Source organism: Poecilia mexicana, unplaced genomic scaffold (assembly GCF_051168715.1).
Source record: "Poecilia mexicana isolate PSO_F unplaced genomic scaffold, ASM5116871v1 scaffold_15, whole genome shotgun sequence".
NCBI classification, from domain to species: Eukaryota; Metazoa; Chordata; class Actinopteri; order Cyprinodontiformes; family Poeciliidae; genus Poecilia; species Poecilia mexicana.
In genome coordinates, this window is record NW_028263384.1 from 25,789,579 (window position 1) to 25,808,183 (window position 18,605).

Sequence of the window (18,605 nt, forward strand, 5' to 3'; positions counted from 1 at the left end):
ATTATAGTAGTCATTTAGAGAAGAACCGTACAAATGTACATTTTTCCTCAGCTCGTCACGTAAGCGTCCCTAAAAAATGTTTTTGTCTACTGTAGATTAGAGATGCACAAGATGGCTGAAAAACATTTATATCGACTAATATGAAACGCTTATATAATTATTGATACGTTTTTTGTTTAAAATATCAGAAATATTGCCATATTGGCAACATGGCCTTTTCTGTTTTACCCCCAGTTTTCACTCCATGCTAAGTTTTAAGTTTTTGAGCTGTTACAATGTAAGTTTCAGGGCGAAACCTGAAACTGCTGCTGCATAAATTACTCAACAGGTTGTTGCTACGTGACCAAAGAGTGAGTGAGTTGTTGCCACTCACCTTGCTTAGTTATCGATCAAAGGTTGAGCAACTAAAGTGTTTCCTCTTTTCTCTTTCTTACTACTACAGGAAGGGACAATTTTTTATTTGACTACACAATTATTTGTCAGAATAATCAATGACGAGGCCTGTCAGAAAAAAAGTCAATTTTTCTGGACAATAAATTGTCCCACAATTTATTGCAATAAACGATAATATTGATGTCTTGAGACCATTTTCAGTTACCGTTTTGATAATGGCATAATAACGTGAATAAATACAATAAATTTCAATTTTGTAAAGACTTGGCACTGGCACTGGGACATTTTTGACCACAAATAATTAAATACACAAGACCAAAATCATAAATAAAATAGATTATGATGTCACTGTAACCAAAATTGGCCTTCAAAGACTATTAATCAGAATAGAAATTATAAAGCCCATTTTGCTTTATCCTGTGGTTAATTGATTATTGCTTGTTGTGGCAGGCTTATTATCAGTTACTAAAATAATCACTTACAACATTCCTACTTTCTAGTTACTCATTTGTGTAATAAGCAAAAGGCATTGATGGCACGATTGTAACACAAAATTGTGTTTGATTCCTCTTTAAAATCTCCATTTGTTGCTGGAGGAATTCCCAGGCAACGTTGTGTTTTGTGTATTCTTGTTTGTTGATGTGAGCTGATTGTAACCCCAGAGAAATGCAGCTCGATGTGGGGAACAAAACTGTTTAGATAACCCTCTGCACATTTTGTTTGACTACCAGATGAAGATTGTTTTTCAGATGTTTTGAAATCAGGAGAAAATAGACATGTTTGAGCTCAAGGCCGTTGTGCAAACTGCGAAGCCGAGTGTTTGTTTATGCACAGGGTCCAGCAGAGCTATGAGGATTTTCTTCTTCTTTTTTTTTTTCTTCTTTTTTTTTTTAAGGGAAAAAAAAGTCTGTCTTGACTTATTTTCTTGTGAGGTTATTTTAGAGGTTTCCCTCAGAGTGAAGTCGGTTTCATGGTCGTCATAAGGGGAAAACGTACTAAAAGTCCCGCAGCTCGTTTCCCTTCCTCTTCCTGAACGACGAAGGCAAGATGACAGAAGTATCGCTGCCGCCGCCTCAGGGATTCAGTCCATCCTGGACAATTCTTCTTATAAAATAGCCCCAAAGCATTTTCCTTTTATTAGATGTTGTATGTTGTTTTAAACTAAATCCACAATAACTTTCTCATCAAACTGTGATGAGCTGCTGATTTGCCTTTAGCGACACCATCACATGTGAGATTTCCATCTCGGTCTGGCTTAAGGTCAGTCTTTAATTACTTTGCATCCTTTCCATCACTCACACTGAAGCTGGCAGCTACTTGGGTCCAGCTGGCAGCCTTCACCCCCTGAAGGATAAAAGTTTTATTTTTAATTATAGCAGAATGTGGGAAGCTTTCCTTTCTTTTACTGTAGACTTGTTCTCAGTGGGATGTTGGTTTTTGTTCTACTGCTCCTGTGAGACGTTGGTGATTGTTTTTTTGTTTTTTTGTGAATCAGCCCAGTTCAGGCAGGATGATCTTACTTGTCAAGGATGAAGGAATTGAGCTGGGAATTTCTTGCTGATGAGTTTGGTTCGTTGTGGAGAACGTTGTTGTTGCATGTGCTGGTATGCAGGCAGGGTGGCTGTCCAGGCTGCCTGGGCTGCAAAGGCTGGAGTTTATCAGCAGCTTCCGGGTCCGGATGAACATGAAAAAATACATTGACATGTTCAGATCTTATTCTGCATTTTTCTTTACATCTGTCCATTCATCCTTTGGTCTATCCATTCATATCTTCTATTGGTCTATCCCATCCATCCATCCATCCATCCATCCATCCACCCACCCACCACCCTCCTCCCTCCCTCATATAACTTTTATCCTTAACTTTTGTCCATTCATCCATCCTTCATTCCAGACCGCTGTAGAAATATCAGCAATAAATTCATGAGGAACTTTTGCAGTTTTAAAATAGCCCAAAAGATGAACCCAGAGCTCTGAGAACTTGAGTCTGAATTGGTATGAAATTCTCACACCCAGCGTGTGTCGGAGCCCTGGTCAGGTTCTGTCGAATTCATGCACCGATCTCATGTAAATCGTCTGTTTTTATCTGTTTGTTCTCCGCAGCGTGTCCCTGCTGTCCAACGGCAGTCTGCTAATCACACAAGTCAAACCCAAGTACACCGGAACCTACAAGTGTGTGGGACGTGGCATCGGAGGATCTGTGGTTACACAGACTGCATCTCTCCAAATAGCTGGTATACACACGCGCACACATTAAACTGCAGCTGTTCAACTGGTGACGGACAAAAACCTGTGTTTCTGAAATCCGAGGAGGGCTTATGTTACCCCCTGACCCTGTCCACGGCTCTGCTCTGCACTCCACTCCTTTCACTTAGAGCCAGATATTTGTGATGATGATCAGATTCCCATACGGACATCCGGCCCTGCTGGATCCATTATGTGCCGAAGATGCCAGTGGATCACATTTTTTCCAGGTGTTTTCCAGACTTGTTCAGACCAATGAGCTCTCTCCAGAGTAAACAACACCTGGCAGAGATCATCAGTAACAAATAACATCCTGGTGTTGCTGAAACAGGCAACGAAAAGACAATACAGCAAAACACCATGAAAAAATGTCATAAAGCTCATTATTTTCCAAATAAAAGTCTGCCAAGTACAGTATGAATTTGTGTTAGAGTCCAAATATATGAACTTGGAAAAACTCCCTACAGAATAGTTTTAATCAGCATCAAGCTTCTCATCTTGCATTTTCTGATGCATGTGCATGCAAGTCCAGCATTGCGACTGAGCTCAGGGTTGGAATTTCTAAGCATTTCAAAGTCCTGATCACCTGATTGCTTTCCTCTTTATCCCAAGGGTCAGGGATTAACGAGAAATGACTGAGTCTGCAGTTTTAACCCACAGAACCACAGATCCATATAAACGCCATATTTCCCAGCTGGCACCACATGGAGATTTGTGTCACAGTAATAGATAGTCCCATTTCTGCTCCACCTTCTTCATTTTTCAGCATTTCCCAGGTCTGGATAAGTATGGAAAAAGTAAATGATTGGACAAATTGCTATATTTCCTGACTGTATTCCCTATCCCATTGTTGAAATATTAGTCATTTTCCCTTCCTGTTTTGTGTCTTTCATTTCTCTTTTGTTATTGTGTTTCTCCTTTCCTTCAACCTTCCTTGTGTCTTTTGATTTGTCCTTCCTCTTGACTTCTCTTATTTTTTATTCCATCCTTTCTAACTTTCTCTTCTCTTATTTACTTACCTCCCGCTCTGAATCCTTATGACTTAATTTATTTCCTTGCTTGTGCTGCTTATTTTTTTGTTTCCTTGTGTCCTACCACCTTTTTTTTTCCAAGTTTCTTTCCTTACTCTTTGTGTCCTTCATTTATCTTTCTTTTCATCCATCCTACCTCCCTTTTTACTTCTTTCTTTCCTTCTACTATTTTTCCCCTCTGTCATTTTGTTTTTCCCCTTTCCCTACTTCCCTTCCTCATTATTCTACCTTCATTCATACTTTCTTTTTCTTTCTTACTTACTTTGTTTTTTCTCTTTGCTTTTTTCTTTTATTTTTTTTCTTTGCTTGGTTGTCTTTTCACTTTTCTTTTATTTCCTCTCTCTGTCTCTGTTTCTCTCTCTCTGTCTCTGTTTCTCTTTCTCTCTCTCTCTCTCTCTCTCTCTCTCTCTCTCTCTCTCTCTCTCTCTCTCTCTCTCTCTCTCTCATATGAAGTATTAATGGTATTAATGCTAACAGCAGGTCTTGTGACCTGTAACAGATCTTATTGCTCTTTGTATTTAGGGGCTGCTGATTTTTGGTGACCAGAAGTGAATCCCCCTCCAAGTCCAACCTGTTCTCTGTTTGTCTTCCTTCCACTGGTTTCTGCAACTTGCTCCTAAAATCACAGGATTTACTTTAACAAGACAAAAAATCCTTTAACTGGGAATTAGTGTTGCTCAGGGCCAAATCGAAATGCTTCAGTGACTCTGAAAGCAAATCGATGATTAAATGGAAATCAGTTGGAGCGTTTTAAATCTCTACTTCACACTCTGTTATTTCCATCTCCCTTCTCTTTGCTGCAGACATCGGAAGCATGTCGCCAAAGATGTCGAGGGTGTTCACCACCGACACCATGCAGCGGGTGACCTGTTACCCCCCAGCAGGGAGGCCCGACCCCGAGGTGTGGTGGGAGAGGGAAGGTCACAGGGTGCCCACGGAGGGCCGGGTGTACCAGGAAGACCTGGACCTGGTCTTCAACCGGACGGAAGAGGGAGACTCGGGCGCCTTTACCTGTGTGGCCCAAAACAAGGCCGGCCGCAGAACCCAGGATGTCACGTTCACCGTCGCAAGTAAGTTGTGCTTAAAACAGGGAAACATTTTTGAGCTCCTAATGCAAGCCGACGATGTTTGAATGAAGACGTAAAATGGATTTCGTGAAAGGTAAAGTTGGGATGAGATTAAGCAGATATCTTTGAGATTATTTATCAAAAATCCGTGGCTGCATGTCCCTGTAAAAAACAAACAAAAAAATTATTTGTTATGTTTATATTCAGGGAACATTTTGTTGATGCAGCCATTAAAATTAGGAAGATCTTAAAATACTAAAACCCTAAGTTCTTAACTTTGACAGCTTTTTCTTTCACAAATGAGAATAAAAAATAAAAACACATAAGTGGTAATAAAATGAAGTCATAAAATTACATTTTATTTCATGAAGAAAAAACTAAATGGTTCCTTTAAAATATAAGTAAAAAAATACAAGAATTTTAAATAACTGAGTGATTATTTTAATGCTTTAATAAGCATAATTTCCAGTAATTGTGATGTTAATTCTTGTATACTACTGATTTCTACTCTTAAAGCCATAATAATTTTTGTTTGTGTGTTTTATGACAGAAAAGATCCAAAGAAAACCAAAAAATAATAATTCTTAGCATTAATTTAAATGCACTTTGATCCAAGATCCATCAGAGGGAGTTGGGTGTATATGGTGACTATGAACTGATGTTGCATACTGATGTCTCTCTGTGCCTCCACAGCTCCCCCGGTCTGGGTGTCTAAACCTCTGGACAGCAGCTTAGACGAAGGTAAACCAGGTTACCTCCACTGCTACGCTCAGGCCAACCCTCAGCCTGAAGTCACCTGGTACCGCAACGGCATGGAGATTATACCTGAGGTTTGTTGTCACTCACAGCTGTGCGCTTTTCTTAACAACATACAAGGTTGTTGAGAAGTCGCACATGGAGCTTTTTTTCCCCCCTCTTCATTTTGCCGTCCAGGACTCTCGTTTCAAGCTGTTTCCTAACGGCACCCTGAGGATCAACAACGTGGAGGTGTACGACTCTCAAATGTACGGCTGTGAAACCAGGACAGTCGGCGGCCGCCTGTCTGGCCAAGCTCGAGTCACCGTGCTGGGTAAGCTGCAGGGGGAACGCTCTAATGATCCGTACGCCCATTTAAATTCTTTCTTTGCTGAAAGGTTGTGTGAAATGGGTGAAATCAAAATTTATTTTTATTTTTTTCAGAAAAGAAACAAACACAGGTTAATACCTGAGGGCCTGTGTGTTTGCCTGCTAAATCAGGAATCTGTGTTATGTGGGCTTTCTGCAGGGACACCCACAGAGGTGTGAAACATGACTCATACATAGCGGGTTTGGTCCAAGCTGGAGTTTTAACACCTTATCTCCATCATGCATTCCTGTCTCCTGTCGTAGAGCGAAACCGTGATAGATGGCCAGCATGTTTACTTGATCTCAGCCTCTGATAGGCCACAGCCTCTTTGTAACCATCAAGTTGTGTGACATTGTTGCTGCAACACCATTTGGTCACATTTGTCCCTTTGTGACCACCAAGTTGTGTTTTATTGGGATTTTATGTCATTCTAACTTTTTAGAATGCCTTCAGCTCACCTGATTGGAAAACATCTGTGTGTAATTTAATTTCATTTTAAATCCAGCTGTTCCAGGAACAAATGGAGGGAGCTGCTTCAAAATCAAACTGTCTGGCTTATCTGCAAAACTTTGTGTAACAATGCATCATTCGGACCTCACTGTCCCTTATGAGAAGCACAGTGGTGGCAGCATGTGATGTTGTCCAGAGAAGCTGGTCAGTCTTTCTGAGCTGCAACTTTTAGACGCATCCTTCCTTTTTGATCAAAGCGCGTTCATGTTAGAATGGCCTAGCCAAAGTATGAGTGTGAGAAACTCAGTGCTCTGTCCAGTCTGACAATTTTCCTCAGTGGTTCTCAATAAGTATGAATAAAGAACCTGTTTTTGGTTTTAAGTATGGATATAACAACTAATGCATGTGTTTGCAGGTTGTTCATGAAATAATCATATTACATTTCCACAGAAATGCCACTAAAAAGTACAATTAAATTTTTTTTTAAAATCTATTTTCCCTGGAATTAGGCTGGAAATTGTTTTCTGTATTTATATTTTTTAACAGATTTTTAAGAAATTAATCTACCCCTCTTTTTGTCTCTTTTTTAAATGTTTTTCTATATTCAAATAAGTTGGTGCTTCTTTAAAACCCCTTAAAAGTTCAGTGTCCTCATATGCACATTGACTAACATGTTGGCGTCTTGACGTTGACAGTTAAGCAGTTAAAAATGACAAAAGATTTTCCTAAAGTAGATGTTTCTCCAAAAGTTTTATGGGTTTTTTTGGTTGTGTAACATTAGCAGCTCTATAAAAGATTTATTTATCTGGCCTCGGGGTGAAAATGGCTGTTTGGATTGTAAATGTTGCAGACCACTGAACTATGAGAAGAGAGTGTTGCAACATTTTAATGTCTGGATGTGCAAAGCTGTTAGAAAAAGTGATGCAAAACATGTATGTACTATTGTATGTTTCACAGAAAACCCCAATAAAATTCACAAAACTTACTGCTAAACATTTAAAGGCTCCGAATTTGTTCGTAAGGCGCTCCAGATCAGTTTGGTTCCATTTCATCTGCAGGGAGAGTTGCACAAAAGAAGCTTTGACCTTCCCCCACCTCCCCGTGTTTTCACCGCATGTGTTAACCACATGTAATGTTTCCCTGGAACTTGTGTTTCAGAGCGGCTGAAATTCACACCCACCCCCCAGCCGACCCAATGCCTTGAGCTGGATGAGGAGATCACCATCCAGTGCTCCGCCAAGGGCCGAGAGAGCCCCGCAATCCACTGGACCAAAGCAGGTACGCATGGCGCTGGCTTAACCTTCGCCCTCTGTTGTTGTAGATCTGATAAGGAAAAGGCTGTCTGAACAATATCTCACCCCAAAAAAGAAGCAGTAGCAACCTGCAGATCTTTGTCAACATTAAGGCGAGACGTGTTAAAACCTGCGTAGTCTTCAGCAAACATTGTGAGGAAGATTTATCGTCGCAGACCTCGTCTCGTTTGTCTTCATTAACCGAGAGGGAGAGCCGGTTCCCTCCTTAACCCGCTCCCTGCCAGGGCTGGGTACTTAAAAACCTCATCATTTAATTACATTGCTATTCTTTGAGTCGTGTTTCAATATCAATTTGATTCCATGTTGATTTAAATACTTTGGTATTGATTTAATAATGAGTAGTATAAAAGTAATTTATTGTATTATCAATGAATTTATTGTAATTACTTCAGCAGGGTATATATATTCACCTTTTTGAGCAGTAAAATATCTGAGAATAAAACAGTAGCACAGTAACACTTTGGCTTAATATGGAGTTCAAAAGTTAAAACATGACTGCAGTACCTGAGTAAAGTTGCCACCCTGACCGTCTTCAAATTAAACAAAATTAGTGTCAAATATTTATGCTGTTTGTGCAGCAAAAAAACTATTTTGTTTTTCAACTTAAATAAAATAGTGTCACCCGAGTGAAGTTGCCACCTCCCACTTTTTTCAAATTAATTGAAATTGGTGTCAAACGTGTTTGTGCAACAGAAATTTTCCTTTGTGCTGCTGTGATTTTAAAGATATTAATAAATGTTTCCATAAGTCATTGAAAGTCAACCAGTCCCCCACGTTTACAAAATCAAATGAAATGTGGTGTCAGTCAACTGTGCCATGTTTGTGCAGGAAAGATTTTTGTTTCTGCTGTTAACATTTTTAAGTTATATTAAAAAGAAAACCCAGAGATCAACCTGCTCACTCCTTCACATTAATATTATCGAACATAACAAATATAACTGAATTGTGCTGTTTGTACAGCTAAAATTTTGATTGATAATATAGCGCAATTCACAGTTTTCCAAATCGATATTGAATTGGAAAACATATTAATTACATTGATAAACTGATCTTTTCACCTGCCACTCCGCCCTCAGACGGAGGAGAGCTCCCGCCACATGTGGATCAGAAGAACGGCCAACTACGCTTCAACAAGGTCACTCGCAACGACGCCGGCAACTACACCTGCATCGCCTCCAACAGCGTGCAGGGGGAGATCAGAGCCCTGGTGACCCTCATTGTGGCCGGTAAGAGAGGTTTAATGTTGATTTTTCTCATTAAGAGTCAAACAAAGTAGCATTTAATGTCCTCTGAGAAACCATTTTACTATAATGAAAAGCATCCAGTAGCTGAGAATCCATCGGTGTGAGTAGTCGAGGTTTTTCCCCAGTTGTGTCCTCACATTAATGAGCTTTTTGCTTATTTTTCTGTCCATGCTTGCACATGCAGTGTATGTTCGCTTTAAGGTGGAGCCAGAGCATACATCTGTGTACCAGGGACACACTGCTGTCCTGCACTGCCAGGCCAGCGGTGACCCCAAACCTCACGTCCACTGGATTGTGAAGGACAAGGTTCTGGGCATCACCAATAACGACAGGTAAATGAGACCAGGCTGATATGAAGTGAGCAGAATTATCACTTCAAACAGCTTTTAACCCCGGAAGAGAAGAATAAAAAAAACTTTCAGTTGCTTTTGTATGAATACTTTGGAGACTAATATACAGCTCTGGAAAAAATTAAGAGACCACTGTAAAATGATCAGTTCTCTGATTTTACTTTTATAGGTCTATGTTTGAGTAAAATGAACATTGTTCTTTTAGTCTATGAACTACTGACAACATGTCTCTGAAATTCCAAGCAAAAATGTTGTATTTATTTGCAGAAAATGAGAAATGATCAAAATAACGAAAAAGATGCAGCGCTTTCAGACCTCAAATAATCCAAAAAAAACCAAGTTCATATTCAATTAGAACAACAATAATAATGTTTTGGCTCAGGAAGAGTTCAGAAACTAATATTTGGTGGAATAACCAGGAGGTTTTCAATGGGGTTCAGTGCAGTGGTTTCTTACTACTTTTCCAGAGCTTTATGTTTTCAGTCTTTTTAGGTGTGTGTGTGTTGTACAGCTTTGTTGTATATATTCCAGCTTTAGGCAGAGTTTTCTGATAAACTATTGATAATCATTGTCAGAATAACATTGAAGAAATGTTTGTATCTTAGTTTAAGCAAAATGATTAATTTCCCTTATTGATAGCTTATCATTTTGCCTCTAACCTGTAAAAATTATGACTAATATTGCAAAATGTCCTTCCTTTCTGTTTTCTCTTTTCCTTCTTTGCACCCTTCCTTCCTTCCTTCCTTCCTTCCTTCCTTCCTTCCTTCCTTCCTTCCTTCCTTCCTTCCTTCCTTCCTTCCTTCCTTCCTTCCTTCCTTCCTTCCTTCCTTCCTTCCTTCTCTCCCCTCCTTCCTTCCTTCCTTCCTTCTCTCCCCCTTCTTATGTCATTCCATTTCCCTGATCTAAACAATTTGAGATAAACTCTGATACGTTTGAATCTGTGAAGGTTTCTTAATTTTAACATAAGAAATGTTCAGGAATCCTGTTAAATTTAGGACAAATGTCTGCTTGTAGCGTTTCATCCCGCTGGCATGTGGGCCCCTCCTGCTACGTTTTGATGTGTTGTTTTATCTGACGGCTCTTCACACTTCCTCAGATTAGGTGCATGTCTGACAATCTTCAACAGACATCTAAACATGATCATTTAAGACGGACTGTGACTCTCGTGTTCCCGCCGTCTGTGTTTCGTCCAGAATCCAGGAGATGCCGAACGGCTCGCTGATAATAAGAGACGTCACCACTGACGACACGGGTCAGTACACATGTGTGGCTGGGAACAGCTGCAGCATCAAAGACAGAGTGGCTCATCTCTACGTAGTGGGTAGGTTTAACACACACACACACACACACACACACACACACACACACACACACACACACACACACACACACACACACACACAGAGAGGCATGCTTCCAGAGGTTTTCTTTATCAGGGACAAAAGTGCCCACGTGGAGCAGTGAGCCACAATCACAGGAGCAGAGAGGAGGCATTAATTAAACCTCCACCCGTCTGTCCGTCACCCATGGCGACAGGTTAATAACCTGCCCCACGTCTCCGACGCCACGGCTGACAGGGGGTGATGGGCTCGGGTTGATGCTGGATCTAATAAAGCTTTGCACTCTGAGGCCGATAAAAGCTGAAAATTACAGTCACACGCTCACACTTTACCCGAACAGAAGGATTTCAGAGAGAGAGAGAGAGACGATTTAATTTAGTCGTTAGTCTGGGTTGGCGTGACAACGCCGCCCAGCTAAACCCCAACAGTAACCTGATCATTTTAACCTTTTAAGCGGTGAAGGGCTTGATGTTTGCTTCTGTAGAATATGTGATTGTTGCATCTTTCAGGCAGTAGGTCAGACTTTTTAAATCTCTAAACAATCTTGTACCAGTTTCACATGTTTGCTAAAAGCCTCAAAACATTCTGCAACATGCAGGGTCATTTTTGCTGAAGGCCAAGCTAGTACAAAGTGCAGCCCGGGGGCCATTTGCGGCCCTTTGCATGACTTTGTGTGGCCCCTGACCTCAATTCTACAGTGAGGCAAATATGACCCAATTGATGCCAATGGAAAATGTTTTTATTTCTTTTAGATCTACAAATTTTGCAAATAAAATCTTAAAATTACAACAACAACAAAAAAGCTTGGTGCAACACAAGTTTTATTCATTCTAAATCTTAAACAATTTTCCCATTTGTCGTAGTTCAGTAGTATAATAGGACCACAAATATCCAGGAACTCTTGCTCAGACTTTATAAATTGAATAAACTGTAAATATTAACTTTGGCTGATTCTTTATTGAAACCGCAGACTTGTACAACAAGAATGATTTACAGCTACCAATCATTCCAGTTACCGAGAAATGTAAACCAGACAAATGGCATTTAAAAGTATTTCAGATGTGTGGTTGTGCAATCTTTCTTTTTTTATTTTGTTAGCAAATTTTTTGTCCCACTAGCTAGCCTCAGATAATTATTTCACTGGCAAGAATCTGTTCGTCACATACTCGGCTTTAGAGTTTACTTTATGTCACATGTGAATGAACAGTCTGTGCTGCCATAGGATTTTCTATAAAAACTCAAAATCTGTCTCTTTTTTTGATTGCCATAAAGAGGATTACTGTTCTCCTGGTAACAGTTTAATTCACCTCAAGATTTTAACTGTAAATTTTAATTGTAGTCTGTTTTGCTTGTAAAGTGTAATAGATTTAGCATTTTTGTGAATTTAAGTGGTAGCAGATCCCTTCATTGTAGTTTGATAAACTAGGGGCCCCAAACAGCATCCCGCTTTGGGCCCTCACAAAGTTAGAAACGACCTTGTCAACATGTGCTTTCAGTATCAACCATCATAACCGTTCTGTGTCCTGCAGACAAACCTCCTCACCACGACGGCGTTGAGGATGACAAGGCTCCGTATAAGATGATCCAAACCATCGGGCTTTCTGTGGGGGCAGCCGTGGCCTACATCATTGTGGTTCTGGGACTGATGTTCTACTGCAAGAAGAGACGCAACACCAAGAGACTGCAGAAGGGCCAGGATGGAGAAGAGCCAGAGATGGAGTGTCTCAACGGTAGGAAACGGTCTCTGGATTACACGAAGACACCAACAAGCTTCCTAAGACCTTTGGTGATGAAAAAGGCCCAAGGCTTAAAAAGTCTTTCCAAATCTTGCCAAACTATTCAGCTCTCGTTACAATCTTTAGCACATTTTTCAGATTTACTTTTTGTGATGGTAGGAAAGAAACGGCTTTTTCCTAGAATGCTTTGTGAACAAGTTGGGATGACGATGGTGTTGGCAAAACCAATACAGTCATCGTCCAGACATGCAAGTTATTTTCTGACTTATGAGAATCATCACCTCCTTATGTAAAGTGCATGTCCTCATGTCTTTCCCATTTTGAACAGCAGCTACAAAGATTTGGATTTTTTTCGTTTTTTTGTGCTGTCATATTAGAGATGGGCAATTACTGTACTATTTATTGTGGGGGGAAACAGAAGATAAGATTTCAGATTTATTGGGACAACAATAACCTATTTATTAATGATTATTAGTCAGATCAGTATTTTAATTGCCGAAAGATGATACTGATGCTAATTCATTTGTAAAAACTTTTTACCTTTATTTTTGTTATCACAGTAAATAGCACAAATTATTCACTTCATTGTGGATTAAATTATAAAGTCTGTCACCCATTCATACGTCATACCCTAATAGGTCATCAGTATATGATTGAAAAATATTCAAAACAGTTAATAAATTCTCTTTTAAATAAATGTCCTCAAATTAAACATTGGATTTAATGTGAAATTATGCTGGTGCAGTAAAAGGTGAATTTAAGTTGAGACTTTTTACACATTTTTATTAGTCCTACCAATAATTATGAACTCCTTATATGGTTGGTTCTCTTTCCCTGCTTTCTCATGCTGGCGATGTTGCCAACTGTCTGGATATTTGTCGCCATCTTGTGTTAGTTGTGGGTAATGCAGGTAAAAAATAATACAGGATTTATCTGAGTGGTTATTTTTTTGTCTATTTTTGACCTATTGTTGATGTGCGTTGTTTTCTTCAGGAGGTGCTGTTCAGCAAAATGGCCACACCATGGCGGAGATCCAGGAGGAAGTGACACTCATCAACCTGGGCACGGTCGCTACAACCGAGAAACGCCACAGCCACGCCAGCGATAAGCTCCACTTTCCCCGTGCAAACCTCCAAACCATCACAACACTCGGTAGTTTAGCCCTATTATTGTTTGTTTTGTTTTGTTTATATTTCCGTCTGTTCTGATGTGTTTGGTGAATGTTTGCTCAGGTAAAGGGGAGTTCGGCGAGGTGCTGCTGTCCAAAGCGAAGGGTATCGAAGAGAGCGAGGTGGAGGCGGTGGTTCTGGTGAAGTCGCTGCAGTCCAGAGACGAGCAGCTCCAGAGCAACTTCCGCCGTGAAGCCGAGATGTTCGCCAAGCTGAGCCACCCCAACGTGGTGCGACTGCTGGGCCTCTGCAGAGAGGCGGAGCCGCACTACATGATCCTGGAGTACTATGACCTGGTACACACACAGGAACTGAAGCAAAGAAATAAACACATCGTTTCAGTTTCTTTATTTTATACTGCTTTTCCTTCTTTCTTTTTTCTCATGACAGGGAGATCTGAAGCAGTTCCTGAAAATTTCCAAAAGCAAAGATGACAAGGTGAAGTCTCAGCCAATCAGCACCAAGACAAAAGTAAGTCCTGAAGGTTTTATTTTTGCTCTAAAGCTGCGTTCTACATCACATATGCTTTAAAGCTCTATTTTGAGATTTTTATGCATTTTCCTTTCAATCGTGTCCAAGCTTTTTGCTCAGAATAGCTAATTTCAAATTTAGATGTAGAAAAAAAGTTATGTAGCTTGGTGATCCAACCAACCAGCACCCTACTGAGAAATGTAAAAGCACTCTTCAGTGTTCCTATGCAGTCTCAAAAAGTATGAGCTTTGACTGGGTGATTTTCAGAGCTCAGACAATCAGAAAAAGATAAAAGTTGGTTTGAATCTTCCTAAATGTCTTATTTTGATATATAAGACATAATTTTTGACCTTCTGTTTTGTTTCCTGCATCAAAACTAGATTTTTTTTTTTAAATCAAGCCAAAACTATTATGGTTTTTAAATGACTGCCAGATAAACATCAACTCATTTATAATTCATTTGTTTTATGCTTCAGGGTTTTTTACTTCTGGGTCTGCATCTTCATCTGTGTTGCCAGAAGGAAAACTAATGATTCTGTTTGAAACTGTTCCCTCTGTAAAGGTCTACAAAAAATCAAATTCCTGCTCACAAAAGCAGGTCACTGGGTTTCACTGTGCCAGACAGTCTTTCATAACATCTTGTATAGCAGTTCATATTCAGTTTTATACAAATATGGCTCCAAAGACTGAAAGCAATATTGGAAAATAATGATCTGTCTTGAGAAACTTTAAAAGAAAGGAGAATTATGTTATTTATGAGCAGTGCTGAAGTTTATAGACTTTCTGACACCAAAACATAATAAAAAATTGTATTTAGAGATAAATAAAACACTGAATATGTCTTTTGTTTACATTTTTGCCTGTTGCAACTTTTGAAATGAGTCATTTTACAAAGGAAATGAGGTTATTTCAGGTCTGTAACCTTCTGTGAGTGTTAGGAAGAAGTGCAGCTATGATTATCTCTCTGTTCCACTTTGAATGTTTTATGAAAGTCACTTTACGCTGCTCTTCTCCTTTGTCTTTTTTCTCTCTCCAGGTCTCTATCTGTGCCCAGGTTGCTCGTGGCATGGAGCATCTGTCCAATCACCGCTTCGTTCACAGAGACCTTGCTGCCAGGAACTGTCTGATCAACAGTCAGAGGCGCATCAAAGTGTCTTCACTGAGCCTCAGCAAAGACGTCTACAACAGGTCTGTTACAAACACAGTTATACAGCTGCAGCTTATAGTTGTTTCAGTAGCGAAGTAGAAAAAATGGATTTGTGCCTAAAGAAACATCAACAAATTGAAAAGTATCGCCATGTGAAGTATAGTATATGTACCCAATTCTGGATCAAGGCCATTCCTCCAGATTCTGGGGTCTTGATTTACAACATAAAGGACCTCCAGTAGCAGTCAGTCTTGCAATGAATCTAAAGAGACCTCTGACTGAAGACTGTTGCTGTATCATAGTTTGACATCAGTTGGTAGCAAGCTCTGCTAATCCACCTCATTTGCTTTTGCTGCTCCTTTTTAAATTTGTCTGGCCGTATGATTGGAAAGCCGAACAGAGGGACGTTGGAGTACGGCATATGATCGTTCCCATTTATGACTGATGGAAAACGTGGTTTTAACTTTTTTTTTATTATAAAAACTGTCCAAAAGTTTTTATAATAACTTTAAGACCAAAAATCCTTGCAGCTGCACAGCATCCAAAACCAAAATGGATTGATTGTCTAAACATGTCTCAATCAGACCTCTGATAGGCTGCCAGCATGAGAAGAACAATGGCAGCATCCACTGCAGTGGATTCTGGGTTTTCATTTGTTTTAAGTTGACAAAATAAACTCCTAACCTAATCTCACTGTTTGAATTGAATGTGTGTCTTATGTTTTATGTTTCTGTGTGTTTGTGCGCAGTGAGTATTACCACTACAGACAGGCGTGGATCCCTTTGCGCTGGCTGCCAACAGAGTCCGTGTTCGAGGATGATTACTCCACCAAGTCCGACGTGTGGGCCTTTGGGGTGCTGATGTGGGAAGTTTTCAGTCTGGGAGAAATGCCGCACGACAAACTGAGCGACGACGAGGTTCTGGAAGGTAGGGCTGATTTCTTCAAGGTTTTTTTTTTTATTGTTTTTTGTTAAATAGTTGGAGAAATTTGGTTCTTTGTCTTTAAATTTAACATAAAAACCTTGTGATGTTTTTGCTGCAGGTCTGAAGATGGAAAAACTGAAGCTTCCCGCTCCGGATGGATGCCCCTCCAAAATTTACAAGCTCATGGTCCGCTGCTGGGAGCTCAGCCTCAAAGAGCGCCCCTCCTTCACCGACATCGTCAACGCCCTGGGAGATCAGCCCTCTGACAGCAAAGTCTGAGAGAACCGTCCACAAACGGAGGGGGGAACCAGAACTTTTGACCCTTTGTCCCTCTGAAGCACAAATGCTGGATTACTAGTCTCACTCATTTCAGGGAAGAGGTTTGAAGAGAGAACTTTTTTTTATTTTTTTTATTTCAGTTGAGAGTGGGAACTAGACTTTTGCTAAATCAGTGGACGCGTGATGATGGAGGAGTTCGGCCTTAGCTGCAGCATATGAGTCTCCACACGGTCCGTCTGCAGCAGCTCATGACCTCAGTGCCTCCACCCCACGTCAGACACTCAACCTAGCTGTCCACTGCCACCTTGTGGAGATGAGAGAAACAACATTCTGCTCCGATCAGTGGAGATTTTCCCTGAAACTAGTGGATCATATGTGGAAGGAGATCTGGCTTCTTCAATTAAAAATATTTCATTTTTTTAATGGTTACAAACAGGCTATAAAGGTCTGGAATTGATTTCAGAAGAAAAGCAGGGAAAGAAAATAGAGAATGGAAAAATTTCCTATCCCATTGTCTAAATGCAACTTTTCTTTAGTCCTTTTTTTTCTTTCCTTTCCTGCTTACATTAATCCTTCTTTGTGTCCTATCTCTATTCCTTCATTTAGCCCTATCTCTATTCCTTCATTTAGTCCTTTGTTCAATCTATTTTTTCTTATGTCCTTCCATCCTTATTTGCATCTATAATTTTTGTGCATCTCTCTTTTTCTTCCCTCTTTTGTTCCTCTTTCCACATTTCTTCCTCAGGTCCCTCTTCTTTTCTTGATTCCCTCCTCCTTATTGTTCCTCTCTATCTTCCTTCCCTCTTTATTCCATTCCTTCCTTGTCCTTCCCACCTCCTATCACTTTTTATCCTTCCTTCCAGTTTTTCTTTTCCCCAGGTTATCAAATTAAATCTTGCCATACAGTGTATAAATACCGGCCATTGTTTCATGGTGAACATTTGTTTTCTCTATGCTCAAAAAAGAGCATAGAGAACTGAGGAAGGTTGAGTCTGGAAATGTTTGTTTTTTTTTAAATAAATCACGTGTAGGAATCCTGTCTTAAATATTTAATCTGCTCCTTTAACCTTTGAGTGGACGAGTGCTCCCGCCGAACTCTTTTCACTCAGACATACGCGGATAAAAGAAGAGGCCTAACCAGGCTTGCATGAAGGGTCATGGTCTGTTACGCTTCCAGTTTAAAACATCATCTTGTTACACTTCAGGAACAAACTGAAACAAACCTTTTTTAGCCAAGAATTTATATCGAAAGGACGAGTATATGCTGTTGTGTCACTTCGAGGTGCTTTTTGTCTCACCAACAATGTCAGCAGTTGCAGGGATTCAACCCATCACCATGTTAAACGTGCAGCATAACATTCACAGAGGTCCAATCATATTTTATTTTAATTTTTTATCAGTCGATCATTACACCAGACAAAGTGTACATAACGTAGAAGCCATGCACTAACTTCACTTGAGAGGACACCATGTTTCTTTGTGTAGAAGGATGCACAGGTACCTGTTTATTTATGATGAAGGTCCTGTTTTCTTTTGTTTTTAACTGTTTATAATTGGTACTTCCATAACATTGTTATGCTACTTTAGTGTTCACATGATCCATCTCAGTGTGCATCCTAACAGAATATGCTAACAGTCGGCACACAGGAGGTCAAAAACGCTGACTGGAGGTCACCTGGACTCATTTAAGTGCCTAGAAAATGAAGGATTATCCTAACAGTCTCCCCTTTTTTTTACATTATCTAATCAAATACAAAGGCCTTCGTTTATGAGCTTGTTTTTATACGTTTTGTTTTTTTATGAATGCTAGGCACTCAAACCTAGACCTCTTGTTTTTTTTTTTTTTTGTTTTTTACTCTGCTTGAGCAAATGTTCACAGTAATCAGATATATTCAAAATTATACATGCTGCTGTCAATAAAGGTGCACAGTGTTTTTACTCAATGTGAGTTTTTTTTTGTTTTAACTATTACAGTTTGCGGAGTTCAAACTATGAAAAATAATGAAACTTATTTTTAGCAGTATCCAGGGCAGAAGATAAGTGGAAAAACATTTCCATCTGCAGACTTTCTCTCATGTGTTCTTTTTAAATCGAAACACACTTTTGGAGCATGTAAACCATATGCAGGAAGTAACTTGGTGTAACTGTGTGCGTTGCATTGTGATGACCTAGCGATCTGTCCATGGTGTTCACCGCCTCTTAGGCAATGACCGCCATTACTCTGCATGGATAAGTGACTAACAATGTGGTCGTTTCTCAGGTAATGGATAACTTCTTTCACCTTGTGCATTTCCTCTGGCTTCAGTTTTATACTTCATTGATGTTTTATAATGGCTAACTTT

The 18,605-nt window shown here is 39.8% G+C and overlaps 1 protein-coding gene across 1 annotated transcript in view; it reads left to right on the plus strand.

Moving 5' to 3' along the window:
* The window catches only part of ptk7b (protein tyrosine kinase 7b), a 78,066-nt gene extending 59,860 nt beyond the window's left edge, over window positions 1–18,206 (plus strand). The window contains exons 6-20 of the mRNA XM_015009789.2: window positions 2,497–2,627; window positions 4,472–4,738; window positions 5,429–5,565; window positions 5,669–5,804; window positions 7,449–7,568; window positions 8,680–8,829; window positions 9,032–9,179; window positions 10,391–10,518; window positions 12,067–12,267; window positions 13,267–13,425; window positions 13,506–13,738; window positions 13,833–13,913; window positions 14,950–15,101; window positions 15,809–15,987; window positions 16,103–18,206. Of these exons, the coding sequence (XP_014865275.2) occupies window positions 2,497–2,627; window positions 4,472–4,738; window positions 5,429–5,565; window positions 5,669–5,804; window positions 7,449–7,568; window positions 8,680–8,829; window positions 9,032–9,179; window positions 10,391–10,518; window positions 12,067–12,267; window positions 13,267–13,425; window positions 13,506–13,738; window positions 13,833–13,913; window positions 14,950–15,101; window positions 15,809–15,987; window positions 16,103–16,263 (2,383 nt within the window). The 3' untranslated portion in view covers window positions 16,264–18,206. The remainder of the gene's footprint in view (window positions 1–2,496; window positions 2,628–4,471; window positions 4,739–5,428; window positions 5,566–5,668; window positions 5,805–7,448; window positions 7,569–8,679; window positions 8,830–9,031; window positions 9,180–10,390; window positions 10,519–12,066; window positions 12,268–13,266; window positions 13,426–13,505; window positions 13,739–13,832; window positions 13,914–14,949; window positions 15,102–15,808; window positions 15,988–16,102) is intronic.
* The last annotated feature ends 399 nt before the right edge of the window (window positions 18,207–18,605 follow it).